Here is a 17101-nt window from a genome sequence, read left to right on the forward strand (position 1 = left end):
GACACCACCAGATCACGTCTCCCGGTCATGCCCGAGAAGTTGGCGACCCTGTCATTGAAGGCATCCACCATCCCCAGGGCTCGCAGTGTGGGCACGAGTTTGTAGCTCTCTTCCACTTTAAACCGAGGCAGGTATAAGTCCACTTCTTGCTTCCCCATATTCTGTGGGCTCGTCCATGCTATTAACTTCTCAGCAGTGAGCTGGTCTTCAAGCTGTAACAGTGGAAAAGGAACAACTGTCAGGATTCTCATGGTCATGGAGCCCACCTAACCTTGGATTGAAATGTCTGGGAAACCTTTATTTTAACAGTAAACGTGAATACAGGAGATTCAGTTTATTAGGTTTTCTCTGAGGAGGAAACAATAACAGTCCTGAATATATATCATTTGATCAAATAAATGTTTTTATACATTTATAACTTTGCTCTTTTTATGTATGTATGTACACTATATATGCATATATAGAAATGTCTATACACATGTGTAGATGTGTGTTATATAATCATGCACACAGAAATGAAACAACATGTGTTTCATGTGAAAGTCATGTCTGACTCTTTTTGTGACCCCATGGTCTGTATCCCTCCAGGCTCCTCTGTCCATGGGATTTCCCAGGCAGAAGTACTGGAGTGGGTTGTCATTTCCTCCTGCAGGGGATCTTCCTGACCCAGGGATTGAACCCATGTCTCCTGTGGCTCACACACTGCAGGCGGATTCTTTACCATTGAGCCACTGACATTTAAGATATTGATATTATTATTGTTATTATTTTTTTTTTGTTCTATGCTGCCAGCCAGTATCACCAATCTATGAGCAGCCCACACAAGCACTGAATCACGGGAAATGTGAGCAATGGCATGGAGCACTGTGAATACAAGGTTTTACCTCCTGCAGACCGTCTACTTCATTGGGCAGCAGCACCATCATGCTTAGCTCTTCGCCTTTGTACGGGATTTCCAGGATCTTGGCTTGCACGTCCTCCAGTGACACGAACTTGAAACTATCGGATTGTTTCATCATCTGCACAGGTTTGCTTGTATCCTGCAATAAATTCATGTGCAAAAGAATGCCAAGTGAGCATTAGTCCAGAAAAAAAGATAGTATTATTGAGATACCAAACTCAGCCTCCTAAGAGATGATCTGGGAAATTTGTGTCTTAGAGATAAGAGTTTCTTCAAGGAATCCCAAGTAAATAAAGTTTAAAAAAAGGACAAGAAAACAATCCTTGACAAATTCTATCTTCTATACACAGTCATATACTAATTACTATGTATTTAAATTTCACAGTGCATGTAGCTACACTTTGTTATATACAGAAATAACAGACGATACCTTATTCAGCCAAAATTTTTCCTCTGTAGTATGTTCTTCCTTAAATTTCTGGTTCCACTGCCCTTTGAAGTAGACGGCGTTCACCAGAACCAGAGCAGTAGAGCTGTCGAGAGAGTCTTTGGGAAATAGGTCCTTGATTCTTTCTGCAAAGACAGAAAATCAAAGGTGTGTCATGAATGGCACGAGTGGTTTATCTGTCAGATGCTTTGAAAGTTACAAGTGATGGTTAAATATTCACACAAGTCAGCCCGTGAGGGACTCCATGCCCAGCGGTTCACCAGGTGAGGCTTTGCTCACGGCCCCAGCCTGATGGAGTCGCCCTCATGCAGACGCCCCTGCTCCTGACTGGGAAGGTGTTCAGTCTGTGTGTGTGGGGACATCAGTCATTTCACAAGGAATCCTGATGAACTGGTTTCTGATATTTAAGATGCCATGATATTTCTATGATATTTAAGATGCCATGCTGTGCTAAGCCTCTTCAGTCTGTGAGCCCACGGCTGCAGCCCACCAGGCTCCTCTGTCCATGGGACTCTCTAGTCAAGAATACTGAAGTGGGATGCCGTGCCCTCCTTCAGGGGCTCTTCCTGACCCAAGAATTCTGGGTCATCAATTCTGAAAATACCTTGTTCATCAGAACTGATGAACAGGTCATCAATTCTGAAGAACTGATTTCAGCTGACCTTTACTGGTCCGTTTTCTTCCTTCCCTTTCCTCCCTTCCTGTTCCCTCAATAGCTCTGTCTCTTGTTTCCATTCCCTGTCTTCTTCTTCATTCTGCACATTGAGTGGCTGTAGGTTAAGCCTATGTTTCGGAAGGGAGGTAGGATACGGTTCATGGGATGGAGACGTTGTCCAGCCCCTCCCTGGGTGGGGAGGACACTGTGACAATCCTGTGGGAGGGGGACGTGGGCCCGGAACCTTCTGCAGGTGGTCATTTCTGCAAGAAGGATGGTTTAACGGAGAGCGGAGTGTTTCCCAGTTAAGAAAGCAAAAGTGGACTCTTCATATTTTCTCTTAGGGATTATAATCCGGAAGTTAAGCCTTTAATTTAAAGAACAACTTATGAATCAACCTGAAGCCTGAGCAGAGACTTGGGATCCACACAGATACTGTCATCCAGACTCAGCTGTGCCTGCAGGGGGCTGGTCCTGGGAGCACCCCCGACCGTTTCTCTCTGCCCTGACGTGGACCGTCCACCCCCTGCAGGGCCTCCCCACCCTCTGCCATCTCGTCTCACCCTTGCTCCTGACAGCCCAGTCAGGGTCCAGCACTGTGTTCACACACAGCGGGCATTCAGCAGTGACTTTTAATGAGTGACTCTCTCATAACCTACCATTGGTTTGGCTCTCCACCCAGGAATTAATCATCTTTCGACTTTCCTCTGCAGCATTTTGAAAATCAGCAGATTCCACACTGGCTAGGTAAAATTTCTTAACGTTATCCATGTATTCCTATGACATGAGCAGGAAGAAAGCAGGAATGAAAAGTAATTTATCAGTAACTATGTAGGTATCCCCAAGTTAAATTAAATGTGTTAAATCCTGATCAAGCAGAGTTCACAAGCCAATCTCTCGCCCCCCCTCACTGGTGTGTTATCAGCCTCTGGACACTCCAGCGGGTGTGGTTATGGTCAGGGAGCCCGGTGCCCCTGGGAGAAATGCCCCCGTGTGGGTCCCCAGGTTCCTCTGCTCCCTCCCCCCGTTAAGAGTTTGGGCCCGAGGACCCGGGATGCAGACCAAAGGTGTGACAGACCAGGAAACTCACCTGGAGAAACCGAAACTCCTTTTCTCCGTAGAGCCTGTTGGCCACACTCAGCTCATAGGCATCTGTGGATTTCTTTAATTCTGTCAGAAGCTTTTGAAAGTGATGATGAACATTTCCTGGCTTTTCAACCTTCAAATGTCAAAAAGTGAGCGCATTGGATTCTCTGTCAATGTAAACTCTACATCCCCAGGGTCTGTTGGATCCCTGTCTAGAGGGTGGTATCCCCAGGGATGATGGTTGTTGGTATTTCCTCTAATTGGTGTGTTTTACTGGATATAGCCTTCCTGATCTTTATAGTCGGTCTCCTAGGCAATTCTTTCTCCCTGCTCAAACACATCCCACTCTTTTCTCTTTTGAACTACCCATGCAGCACCATTCCTCCACTGCACTGCATCTTAGCTGTCTGTAAAAGGTTAGGGTAAACTTCTCTGCTAAATTTAAGCTTCTTGAGGGCCAGACCCCCAGTGCGTCTCTGACAGTCATCAGCTGTGTGAGAAAGTGAAATCTGTGTATTGTCCTAGGTTATGACGTCAAGCCCTGTTATACTCCTGGTGGGATTGTCTTCTAAGACCTGTTGGCTCTGCCCTACGGCTCTTCGTGCTGATGGCCGCACGTCTCAGTGTGGGAGCCGTGTGTGTCTGGGACACTGCCAGCAGCTGTACACCAGCATCTCTAAGTCTTTGGCTGGATTCACATGATGACAAGAGAGTGCAGAGGGCTAAGTAGCTTCTCCAAGGAGACAGAGCCAGGTTTTCAACCCAGGCTTGTCTCAATCCAGAACCTTAACCTTGCTACCTGAGAGTTTTGGACTAGTCTATAAACAATAGCTCTCTGTTAATCACTTTCCATAATATATTTTGATGCCTACCAATTGGTCTTCATAATATGAACTACCATCATGATTTAACATTATCCAATAATAATATTAATATTATGAGTTAAAACTATGCAATGTTAGAAACATGTTATAAATAGTAGAATTATTATTTTGCTATAATAACCATAATAAAATACATAATATACATCAGAGTTTCAATTTCCTGGCACTGCTATTCTCTTTCACACGGATGTGCATGTATTGTAGCAGACATTTTATTATCCCCAGTTAACTGGGATGAAGTCACTGTGGCTCAGAGCAGTTGTATTCTCCACATTTGTCATTCCTGAACAACAGAGCGCAATTTGAAGCCCCTTTGGGTTTCCGAGCCCTAACCGTGAAGCACATGCTACTCTCCTCTCAGGATAACAAAGTCGTGAAGTACATATATGTAACGTGACATGAGCAACAACTCTGTCCGCTGGATTTCACTTGAGATGTCCCCTAGAAATGGACTTTCCCCACTTTGCCTGAAATTCCCAGTTTAAGCTATGACCCTCTTGGATACGTGATCCTCTAAATCCGGTGCCCTGTGACTCACGTGATCTTTTGCGGCTCCTCCTCTTGTGTTCTCTGCGATTTTATTGAAGTGAAGGACCTGGAGGAGACAGATAGCGGGGCAAAGACGTGTCACCCGATACATCTGTGTGCATCACAGCCGACCAAAAAGAAAGAAAAAGTCAGGAAGAAGAAAGGAAAGAAAATGCAAACCAAGTACCAAACCAGACAAAAACCCCCAAAGCATAAGGAACAAAGAAAAGAAGAAAGAAACATTCAGTGCCAACACTTGCTTCTTAAAAAACACAGTCTGTGTGTGGAAAACACAAAGCTGCTTGAGCGCTGTCCACTTTAAAGAACTGTGTCTCGTTTTTCATTCATCGTTGAGGAAACATGTAAAGGTGTCCCCCGTGGCTTTTAGTCAGGGCCTCACTTCTACTGAAGTCTTCCATTAAAGCCTCACCTCTGGTTGTTGGGCAGTTGTGGGGGTTCATCCCAGCCCCCAGAGGAAGTCCAGGCACAGGAGGCAGGTGGGGAGCCCTGCCCCCATAACTCTGTGCCCACCCAGTCGTGGGGCTGCTTGAGCTTGCCGTGGGACCCGGGGACAGCCAGACCTGTGGTCATCCGCACACCAGCCAGCAGACAACCCATGCAAACCTGTGAGGGAAAGGCAGCTGCCACCTACCTTCTGCATTTGTGATGCGGTGTTTTCTCGGGCCCCTAAGTAAGTCATGGCTAAGGCTGACGAGATACTGAAAGGCGACAGGAAGATGTTTTCCTTCTCTGATTTTCTGATCTCGTGGAACAGATCGATTGCAAGGTGGATGATTGCTTCACCGAGGGAACTCATGGTGGCCGGATGTGGTCTGGAAGTCCTGGAAGAGCATCAGATGCAGTTTATAATCACTCTAGTGAAGGAAGGTAGTCTGTAGTGAGAATTTCTAAAAGAAATGCCTTATGTGTGGGTTGTGGATTTCTGGCAACTACGGTTTTTCCTTTGTATACATTTAGTAATTAGAAGACTTGAAATTAGGAATACCGGAGTGGGTTGCTATGCCTTCCTCCAGGGGATCTTCCCCACCCAGGGACTGAACCCACATCTCTTACAGCTCCTGGATTGGTAGACTTGTTCTTTACCACTAGGGCCACCTGGGAAGCCTTATTTATAGAAAACGCTTCTTAAATATAATAGAAACTTTATGTTACACATTTCATGATTGAGAGATGTACCTGAATCCATCTCATAATTAGACGACTATTGAAATTAGTATTTAAAGAATGTTTTTCGAAGAAGTAATAGAGTATCTTTACTGTTTCTTCCTTACTGACTGTACAAGAGTGGGTAAAAAGTGCTTTATAACAGAGGTTTTGTTGTTGTTGTTCAGTTGCTAGCTTGTGTCCAACTCTTTGCACTCCATGGACAAGCTCCTCTGTCCTCCACTACCTCCCAGAGGTTGCTCAAATTCATATTCATTGAGTCCGTGATGCTGTATAACCATCCCATCCACTGCTGCCCCCTTTTCTTTTTCCTTTCAATTTTTCCCAGCCTCCAGGTCTTTCCCAGTGAATTTATAACAGATTCAAAGGCAAAACTGATGTGGTAACATCCAGCCCTCTCCCATCAGGTACCTCCGTGCCTTACTTGAAGGATCTGTGGATGCTGGACAGCCTACCCCTGATACACGTGCTCCCCAAGGAACATGGGTTTTCTTTTAGAAATAAGCAAATTACCTATGGATAAATCAGGAGAAAAAGTTCTTCTGTGGCAGAATACGTAAAATACCATCATACCACATGAAACATTTAACACACGCACGATAAGACATCACATTCATTAGTATTTTCAGAAAGGACTCCTGAGTTAGGGCAGAGCTGCTGGAAGCACTTACCTGTGTTCCTGGAGGAAGCAGAGGTGGGCAGGCAGCCTGCAAGCCTGTGTGCCGGGCGCGCTCAGCCCTGAATATATACCTCTACCAGCCGCCGCCCGTGCCTCAAGGCAGCTGGTATTTCAGGTAGGTCAGCTTCTGATTTCTTCACCAGGTACTGTCACACTCATAAGCACAAAGTCTGTGTGAGTGAAGATTAGATGCTTGTCCAGTTCCTGTACTTCCTTCTCATCCCGGAAGAAACTGAGAACTGCGGTCACTAGCTCCTGTGAACCACCTGTAGGGGCCTAGGACCACTGAGAGTACAGGCAAGCTCCGACCTCTTTACATGCCTTGAGCTGCCATTTCCAAACAGACATAACCCATAAAAACCTGTCTTTTCTTACATGTTGAATTGTCCTTAAGACCACTTCTAACAAAAATGATTAAATAGCTTACATTTTCTATTTTATGTTCTGAGAGCTGGTCCAATCTGACAATGTCCTTGAGAATTATTCGCATAAATAGGAAAATATTTCAAATTCTCAGTTTAAGAGATTCTGGCAAAGTGTCTCAGCCATGTGTGGAGAATAGGTATCAGTTGCCTTCCCCAAAAAGCGGGACCTTGGCTGCGGTCCTCCCTGTGACCCTATCCTCCTGACAGCCATCCAGCTGGTCCCCGAGTTCTAATATCAAAGGGAAGCTCTTTTTCCTGCAGAGTCGCCTGCTCTCAGGAGGAATAAGATGTAAATAAATGGGCCATTTGGGGGGCAGTTTTCTCATTCTTACACAAAGATGTATCATAAAAATAATTTGAGGTCCATTATGAAGAGATGGGAATATCAGACCACCTGACCTGCCTCTTGAGAAACCTATATGCAGGTCAGGAAGCAGCAGTTAGAACTGGACATGGAACAACAGACTGGTTCCAAATAGGAAAAGGAGTATGTCAAGGCTGTATATTGTCACCCTGCTTATTTAACTTCTATGCAGAGTACATCATGAGAAACTCTGGGCTGGAAGAAGCACAAGCTGGAATCAAGATTGCCGGGAGAAATATAAATAACTTCAGATATGCAGAGGACGCCACCCATGTGGCAGAAAGTGGAGAAGAACTAAAAAGCCTCTTGATGAAAGTGAAAGAGGAGAGTGAAAAAGTTGGCTTAAAGCTCAACATTCAGAAAACGAATATCATGGCATCTGGTCCCATCACTTCATGGCCGATAGATGGGGAAACAGTGGAAACAGTGTCAGACTTTTTTTTTGGGCTCCAAAATCACTGCAGATGGTGATTGCAGCCATGAAATTAAAAGACGCTTACTCCTTGGAAGGAAAGTTATGACCAACCTAGACAGCATATTCAAAAGCAGAGACATTACTTTGCCAACAAAGGTCTGTCTAGTCAAGGGTATGGTTTTTCCAGTAGTCATGTATGGATGTGAGCGTTGGACTGTGAAGAAAGCTGAGTGCCAAAGAATTGATGCTTTTAAACTGTGGTGTTGGAGAAGACTCTTGAGAGTCCCTTGGCCTGCAAGGAGATCCAACCAGTCCATTCTAAAAGGTATAAGTCCTGCGTGTTCATTGGAAGGAATGATGCTAAAGCTGAAACTCCAGTACTGTGGCCATCTCATGCGAAGAGTTGACTCATTGGAAAAGACTCTGATGCTGGGAGGGATTGTGGGCAGGAGGAGAAGTGGACGACAGAGGATGAGATGGCTGGATGGCATCACTGACTCAATGGATGTGAGTCTGAGTGAACTCCGGGAGTTGGTGATGGGAGTTGGTGAACTGAACTGAACTGATGAAGACATTTCTCGGTCATCATGCCCTGTAGCACACCAACTTCTGATTCATGCTGGGGAGGACAGAGTCAAATGCGTGTAAGAGAAAAGAGATAGGGAATTGTGTTCTTTGAATGTCACGGTTAAGGCTCTTACTGCTGGAGCCATGTTCTCTTCATGCGTTCAGGGTTCCAATAACAGAACGATGTCATAAATTGTTGACTTTTACTAAGGGGGGGTTATGTATTCACCCATTTCCCCCTTTAACGCCATGTTCAGGCAGATCCGTTGTTTCCCCCATTTCTCAAAGACAGAAACAAGGCACAGAATGGTGGGGAGAAGAAGCCCAGGTGTCTAAGGCAGTGAATTGCCCAGGTGAGCTCTCCAGGCAGGTACCTGGCTCAGGAGACTACGTGTGTGTCCACTCCCCAGAGGGAGGTGTGGAGACAGACTCTGGGCCTTTACTGACAAACCTCCTTGTGTTCAGATGAAAAGAACCTGCATCTTCTGCCCTCTCAAGAGAGATCATGTCCTTCCAAAAACCTGGAGGGGTGGAAGTGGGTCCTCAGATTCTCCTCCGTGAGTCTCACAGTCACTAGGAGTGAAGGCTGGGTTTCAGATGCTGTCTTGGGGCTGCGTAAAATTTAGAAACTTCACTGTGGACATTTGTTTTAATATCTCAGGCATTTACCCAACAGTGAAACATCTGGGTCACATGGAAGTCGATTCAGAGCTGCCGACTGCCCTCCCCAGCAGCTGCTCCATTTACTGTCCCACCAGCCTGTGACGGAAGCACGTGTGTGTGGTACTGATTCTCTGCTCGCCTCCAGGTTTGTTACTGTCCTTGCTCCTTTCTTAAGCTCTGCCACCAGCAGAGTCTGCTGTCACTCACTCACTCACATCACTCACTCACAGGACGACTCACCCACCACAGAGTCCCAGAAGCATAGGGATGGAGACACGAACTGAAGGAAGGGGAGACCTGTGCGTCTAAACTGGAAAGATGATTCCTGAGCTCAGGCCTGCTGCTCTTAGGGCTCCTCCTGGTTATGTGTGTCCTGAGCCCCGAATGACACTGGAGGTCAGAGACCCTTGAGCTGAGACTGGTGGGCTGAGTGAGGATGGAGTCTGCTGGAGTCTGATGGGGAGCTGAGTCTAAAGAAGAAGCAAATAGCAGGAGAAAAGACCCAGGATGAAAAACAGCAAACATGAGGAATAAGAGCTCCCAGTCAAGGCTTCGTCACGGGCGCTGTCAGAGAGCAGGGAAGCCCCGGGGCCGGAGCAGGGTGGACGTCTTTGGGTTCAAAGAGAAAGGGCTCTGAGCCCAGAGACAGAAGCAAGGAGCCCTGGCTTGGCCTGGAGGAAGCCCAGGGGACAGAGCAGGAGACGTGGACTCAAGGGAACCGCTGACTGAGCTGATCCCTCCTGTGAGTAAATTACCAAAGCTTATGGTGCAGAGGTTGGCTTTGAGGAAGAGGCACTAACTGATAAGGACCAGGGTTTTGCTAAAATTTTAGAGTGAACCTGGGTTAGTTCAAATAAGAAGCCGTGTGATACCTTTCTCTCTCTCCTTTTGAAAAGTGCTCCCGGTGTGTAATAGACAAGGTTGACACTGTGATATCATACAGTGTCACAGGAGACTCAGCAATTCTCAGAGGATTTTGCAAGTCAGTACTTGCCAACCTCTCTTTGGGTATTTTCTAAATACGCTAACGTCACTGGCATCATGAGTCCAGGAACCCAATAAAGCTGACTGGCATCATGAGCCCAGGAACCCAATAAAGCTGAGGAGGAAGTGACGCTAGGGATCCATCCCATTATTTCTAGTGGGATGGTAGGAATAGCTCCTGTTTCCCATCATTTCTCCTTCCTTGTGAGGTGTGCAGTGACTTGCCAGCATCACTGAGCTGCACAGCCTGGGGGGCAAGGGTATGGCTGTGCCCACCTGCAGGTAAGTCGGTTACTTGAGGAGATCCTCCAAGCATCCAATAAGAGGGTATCTGCCGATTGCAGCTTTCCCCTAGTCACGGAATGCTCTCGTTTGTAGGTGTGCCATGGAAGATTGAGACAATTCATTCATCACCACTGTTTCCCCAACACCCATGGATCCAATTCCACCCAAGACAGTCATTCTACTCTCTACTTATCACCATTCCCCCCTGTCACTTGCGGATCTCTTACAAGTCCCGCTTTGCTTCATCTTGGCTTTCCTGTTCTGCTGCCAGGAAATCTGCTAGGTTCTCCATTTTCCTAGGACTGCCCCTCTTCCTCCTTGCTTTATCTGAAATGTGGATTTTCCCCAGGATTGCATGTCCCCTGATCTTTTCTTAGAGGCACCTCCTCATTCTCCTACTTCATATTGTGAAGCCAGAAAACATGGTCTTCTCTTTCTCTTGTTTCCACTCATTTCCAGCCATTGTTCTTTCTTTGTCTTGATGTCCCTTGTCAAGTTTCTGACATGCAGCTATCTTACCATGTGCCCACCTGTCATCTTGTATATTACTCCTTAATATTCACTAATTGATTGCCTCTCCCTCGTTTATGATTTTGCTCTTTATCCTCAATGCGTTCAGCTTTTTCAGTGTCTTCCAACCTTGTAGTCCACAGATAATGGATGGAATCCATGCTTATTCAATGTTCCAGCTCTGTTCCAGTTCAATCTCCTCGTTTGTGAAAATCTAGTCATGTCTTTTGTTCTTTTGCTATTTGGATCCACGGTCTTCCTTATCTATTTAAATATGCGCTTTATTTAAAGCAAGGTTAATTATTGCTAATTCCTGTCACTGCAGAATTAATGCAGTGGTAAAGTTCCAGAGGGAAGAATACATTTGATTACATGGGAAATCATGTGTGTGCACGGGATTTTATTTTGCTTCTCCAGTTTCATCTTTCACTGTCTCAACCTCCTGTGTCCCCAGGAGGCAGAGATGCAGGGAGACATAATCAGGGTTCTGGTCCTCTGGGGAGTGTTGCATCTGGTCTGTGGGAGGCACCAAGAGCAGACCTGCAGCTGGGTGAGGTCGGGCTGCTCAGTCTCCCTGCTCCTCTCAGCCTGGCTGTCAAGAGATGGCTGCGTTTCTTCACCAAAGCCCGGGGACCTTATTGGGCAGCTTTTCTGCAGCCACAGCTACCTTCTCCTGATTGTGCCACCATTCCTGCCCTTGATGTGGGTCTGGGCATGGCAAGGTCTCCTCACGGTTGCTGTCCCTGCATGCGTCCCCACTCTTCCTTGGTTTCTTTTAGCCCTGGCATTCTTTGTGCATGTGTGCATGCATGCTAAGTTGCTTTGGCCATGTCTGATTCTTTGTGACTTCTTGGACTGTAGCTCGCCAGGCTCCTCTGTCTACAGGGTTGTCCAGGCAAGAATACTGAGGTGGGTTGCCATGCTCTCCTCCAGGGAATCTTCCTGGCCCTGGGATTGAACCCAAGTCTCTTACAGCTCCTGCATTAGCAGACTGGTTCTTGACCAATAGCGTCACCTGGGAAGCCCTGAGCATACTTTGTATAGTCCCCTTATTCAAGTTTCCTTACTCACCTACTTTGACTGGAGTCATTTGTTTTCTGCTAGACACTTGACTAGTACAGTGAGCAAATGGCTTTAGAAGAAACATCTTTGACAGGGATTTGGGGATTGGATCTGTCCCATATTGAGTCAGGACACAGCTGACTCACTGGAAAAGCCCCTGATGCTGGGAGAGATTGAGGGCAGGAGGGGAAGAGGATGACAGAGGGTGAGATGGTTGGATGGCATCACCGACTCAATGGACATGAGTTTGAGCAAACTCTCTGAGATATTGAGGGACAGGGAAGCCTGGAGTGCTGCAGTCCATGGGGTCACAAGGAGTCAGAGACGACTTGTCGACAGAGCAGCAGCAACAGCTGCCCCATACTGAGAGGCACGTGCCGAGAGGCCCTAGGGCACAGGAGTGGGGCACACGTAGCATCAAGCTATCAGCGGTGGAGGCAGGGCATGGAGTGCGAGTGGAGGACAGGTGTGGGGCCTCAGCCACGGTGGGGGTAGTTGCCGCTGTGACCATGTGTGGGCTCCGCTGCTTTCTTATGACGGGAGAGGAAGGCCACCCAACAGAAATCTGAAAGGCATTTTTCATGGATCTTGGCCAGGAAATCCTAAAAAGACATAGATATGTTTACAGCAGTAAGATTCTTAATCTTTCTAGGTCAGCAAAATGCACTTAACTATGACAGTGAGATTAATAGCAATAAAACTGACATGAAAAGAATTCTAAGTGTTGGTATCATGTAGGAAGCAGTGTGATGTAGAGGAGAGTTCCTGATACAGTGCTGATAAAAATGCTAGATGGCACAAGTAACTTGGGAATATTTCATGATACGTGATTGTTGGAGGGAGAACAAGGTGGTGGAGGAGTGGGTGAATGTGGACTACGTCTCTCTCCATGGACACATACACCTTCAGACAGAAGTGCATGCAGAACACCAGCTGAGAGCGGACGGGAGGACCTGGCCGGGGGAAGAGAATATATAGAACCACGCAGAACTCGGCAGGAGGACCGAACCAGGGGGAAAAACCGGAGTGTTAGCAGGACTGCACCCGCCTGAATCTCGGCGGGTGGGGGGACTGAAGCAGGGATCCGATCCCCACATCGGGGCGACTGTCTGAGTCAGAGGAGACACATTTAAGGCTAGAGTGAAACAGCGGATCTGGGACAGCCTGAATGGAAGGAGAATCAGACAGTCCTTGCCACGGCCATACACACCCCAGACAGGGCTGCAGATCCCCTGGAAGGCGCAGCAGCTGGGAGCTGGAGTTTAGGGATTGTGGGGCAATCCGGGAGCGAGGGCTGCTGTTGACTGTGGAGAGACGGATCGAGGGGATGTGAGGGAGGAGATCGTGGTGGAAAAGGCCTGTGGAGGAAAGCCAGGCAGCCATGGAAGCAGGCGATACTCCTGAGTCACTCGTGTGGGTGGAGCCACCTCCATAGCGTCTCTCCCGCCACACTCGGCGCCTGAGCAATAGAGAGGCTGGCCCATCAAATGCCTGACTCACTGAACCACAGAGTAGGACCCCACCCAGGGTGCCCCTTTAAGTGCCTGATGCGCTGAACTACAGAGAAGGACCCCAGCCAGGGAGCTGTCTAAGTGCCTGAAGGGTGGAGCTATGAAGAAAGACTGGCCAAAGAGGCCTTCTGATCTCCAGCTACAAGAGGCTCACAAAAAGACTTGGAAGGACTCTGTTAGGGCTTCCCTGATAGCTCAGTTGGTAAAGAATCCACCTGCAATGCAGGAGACCTGGGTTTGATGCCTGGGTTGGGAAGATCCCCTGGGTTGGGAAGATCCCCTGGAGAAGGGAAAGGCTACCCACTCCAGTATTCTGGCCTGGAGAATTCTATGGGCGCTATAGTTCATGGAGTTGCAAAGAGTCGGATATGACTGGGCAACTTTCACTTTCACTTTCAGGGCCATAACTCCTGCGGCTGAGGCAGTCTGTGTCCGTGTCCCTGAACACTTGGCGCTGCCAGGGCCTCTGAAAGCCAAGCAGCCACGCCACCTTCACACTCAACTCTCAGCAGAGCTGACACAGGCAAAAAAATCTTGCATCTATGCATGCAGGGTTGCATCGTGTCAACTCTTTGCGACCCTGTAGACCTGGCCTGCCAGGCTCCTCTGTCAGGAGGGTTCTCCAGGCAAGAATACTGGAGTGTGTTGGCCAATACTGGTTGCCATACCCTTCTCGAGTACTATATTTCCTGCTGCCCTAGCCGCAAACTCCCCTGAGTACCTGGTGCTGCCAGAAACCCTGCAACCCAAGCAGCTGCACCACCTCCACACGTGGTCCTCACAGGGGCAAACCCAAGCCTCTAGGGAAGCCTCGGGGCAAACCCCACATTTGAAGACCACAGGGGCAGTGTGACTAAGGAAGAAGACCCCAAAACCTCCCACCAGCTGTACAAGCTGCAGATTAAATCCACACGATCAACTAGGCAGACTCTGTGTCTATGGAATATATAAAAGGATTTTGAGAGCTCCCATGAAAGAAAATGTACTATATCTGATAGGTGTGGACACTGGAGGCAAGAACACACAGGAGTAGGACCAGATTAGAATCTGAGCTGCCCCCACAGCAGGTCTGGAGATCAGTACAGTGTTGGAGGGCATCCCAGGGAGGTGAGGTGGACTCTGACTCCCAGCGAGGGGAAGGACTCTGACAGCGGTGACCCAAGAGTTTATTATTATGTTTATGTCATTCTTCTGTTTTGACTTGTTCTGTAGATTCTGTTGGATTCTTTTTTCTTTTTTTTCACCCTCTGTTTTGTTGATTTTATTGGCACCATGAAATCTAATTAAGCTTCTGAGTTTTTTTGTTCCTCAGTCACATTTTTTATTGTTGTTATAAACCTCTGCCTCTACATTGGGCTTTTGCAGTTCTGTGGAGTTCCCCCCACCCCCGTTTTTTTTTTTTTTTTCCTCTTTTTTTTTAAAAATTATTATTACTATTCTTATTTTTATACATTTATTCCTTTGTTTGCTTTTCCTACTGTTCTTTTCCCCTTGCAGTTATTGTATATAAATCTTATCTACCTCTATTTAACTTTGCATATCTATTTTTTCTTTCTTTCCTTTCCTTTCAACATATTTGTTAATTTTGTTTTCATTGCTTTATTCCTCATTTGGCACCTTGCTTTAGTTTTATTTTCCAGTTTGTGATTTAGTTAGTTTTATTCTTAACTTGTAAATATAATTTTTGGTTTCCTTTGTTCACCAGGTCAATTTACTGTACTTTATATTTGTTGGACTGTTTTGACTTTGCTTATGGGTGTATATGTATTGTGCATATTCCATCATTTTAATTATTATTTGCCTGATTTTGTAACTGCCATTTGTCTGGGGTTCATCTTTGCTTTCTCGTTTTTGGGTATTTGTTTTAATCTCACGTAATGCCATAACAAACGACTTGTGGAATCTTTGTTCCTGACTAGAGATCAAACCCTGAACCTTCTGAATGGGAGCACTGACTCCAAGACTATAGACTGTCAGAGAACTAACCCCAGGGAGTACCAGATAGCGAGAACTCACACAAAGGAAACCACTTGAAAATGAGACCCAGCATCACCCAACCACCAGCAGCATCCTGTGCAGGATACCTCATCTAATCAACAAACAAAACAAAAATACAAACCCAATCATCAGCAGGCAGGATTACCACCTCACTCAGCCTTGCCCATCAGAGGAAAACAAGCAAACAAAAAAGCTCAGCACCAATCTCACCCTATATGAAGCTTACACAAACCACTGGACCAGTCATAGGAGGGCAGAAACCAAAAGGGAGAAAGAATTCAACCTTGAAGCCTGGGAAAAGGAGACCTCAGACACAATAACGTAAAAAAATTAATGAAAAGGTAGAGAAATACCACACAAATTAAGGCACAAACCAGAAACACAGATGTCCAAATAAATGAAGAGGAAATAGGCGAACTACCTGAAAAAGATTTTAGAATAATAATAGTAAAGATGATCAAAAACCTAGAAAACAAAATGGTGAAAATGCAAGAATCAATTAACAAAGACCTAGAAGAATAAAAGAATAGACATACAGAGACAAACGATACAATTACTGAAATTAAAAATTCTCTGGAAAGAATCAATAGCTGAAGCAGAAGAACGAATCAGTAAGCTGGAAGATAAAATGATGGAAATAACTTCTGAAGAGCAGAATAAAGTAAAAAGAATGAAAAGAACTGAGGATAGTCTCAGAGACCTCTGGGACAATATCAAACACACCAACATTCAAATAATAGGGGTCCCAGAAGAAGAGAAAATGAAAGCATATGAGAAAATTTTTGAAGAGATTATAGTTGAAAATTTCCCCAACATGGAAAAGGAAATCAAGACAATCAAGTCCAAGAGGCACAAAGAGTCCCATACAGGATAAACCCAAGGAGAAACATGCCAAGACACATTGTAATCAAACTAACAAAGATTAAACACTAAGAGAGAATATTAAAGGCAGCAAGGGAAAAGCAACAAGTAACATACAAGGGAAACCCCACACATTGAACAGCTGATCTTTCAGCAGAAACTCTACAGGGTGGAAGGGAATGGCAGGATATATTTAAAGTAGTGAAAGGGAAAAATCTACAACCAAGATTACTGTACCCAGCAAGGATCTCATTCAAAATTGATGGAGAACTAAAAAGCTTTTCAGACAAGAAAAAGTTAAGAGACTTCAGTACCATCCAACCAGCTTTACAACAAATGTTAAAGGGACTTATATAGTCACGAAATACAAGAGAAGAAAGAAGATCTACAAAATCAACCCCAAACAATTAAGAAAATGGCAAAAGGAGCATATATATTAATCATTACTTTAAATGTAAATGGATTAAATGCTCTAACCAAAAGACACAGACTGGCTGAATGGATACAAAAACAAGACCCATATATATGCTGTATACCAGAAACCCACTTCAGACTTAAACACACATACAGACTGCAAGTGAGAGGATAGAAAAATATATTCCATGCAAATGGGAAGCAAAAGAAAGCTGGAGTAACAATCCTACATCAGATAAAACAGACCTTAAAATAAAGAAGATTACAAGAGATAAGGAAGGACATTAAGTAATGATCAAGGGATCAGTCCAAGAGGAAGACATAACAATTGTAAATCTCTGTGCACCCAACATAGGAGCACCTCAATACATAAGACAAACACTAACAGACATAAAAGGAGAAATTGACAGGAACACAATAATAGTAGGAGACTTTAACACCCCACTCACTCTAATGGACAGATCATCAAAACAGAAAATTAATAAGGAAACACAAGTCTTAAGTGATAACATTAGATGAAATGGATCTCATTGATATCGTCAGGACATTCCATACCAATGCAGAAGAATACACCTTCTTCTCAAGTGCACATGGAACATTCTCCAGGATAGACCACATCTAGGGTCTCAAATCAAACCTCAGTAAATTTAAGAAAATTGAAATCATATCAAGCATC

General features: G+C 45.6%; 1 protein-coding gene across 2 annotated transcripts; it reads right to left on the bottom strand.

Moving 5' to 3' along the window:
• Window positions 1-6498, bottom strand: LOC123331100 (serpin B3; the record flags this gene model as incomplete). 2 transcript variants are annotated; one of them, XM_045164012.1, is given in 8 exon segments in its annotated part: window positions 1-212; window positions 885-1040; window positions 1332-1474; window positions 2664-2781; window positions 3095-3223; window positions 4513-4569; window positions 5155-5344; window positions 6359-6498. In XM_045164012.1, coding segments are annotated over 7 exon segments (980 nt in total), but the record flags the coding sequence as incomplete, so codon positions are not given.
• Window positions 6499-17101: the final 10603 nt, after the last annotated feature.

Source organism: Bubalus bubalis, chromosome 22 (assembly GCF_019923935.1).
Source record: "Bubalus bubalis isolate 160015118507 breed Murrah chromosome 22, NDDB_SH_1, whole genome shotgun sequence".
Taxonomy (NCBI): Eukaryota; Metazoa; Chordata; class Mammalia; order Artiodactyla; family Bovidae; genus Bubalus; species Bubalus bubalis.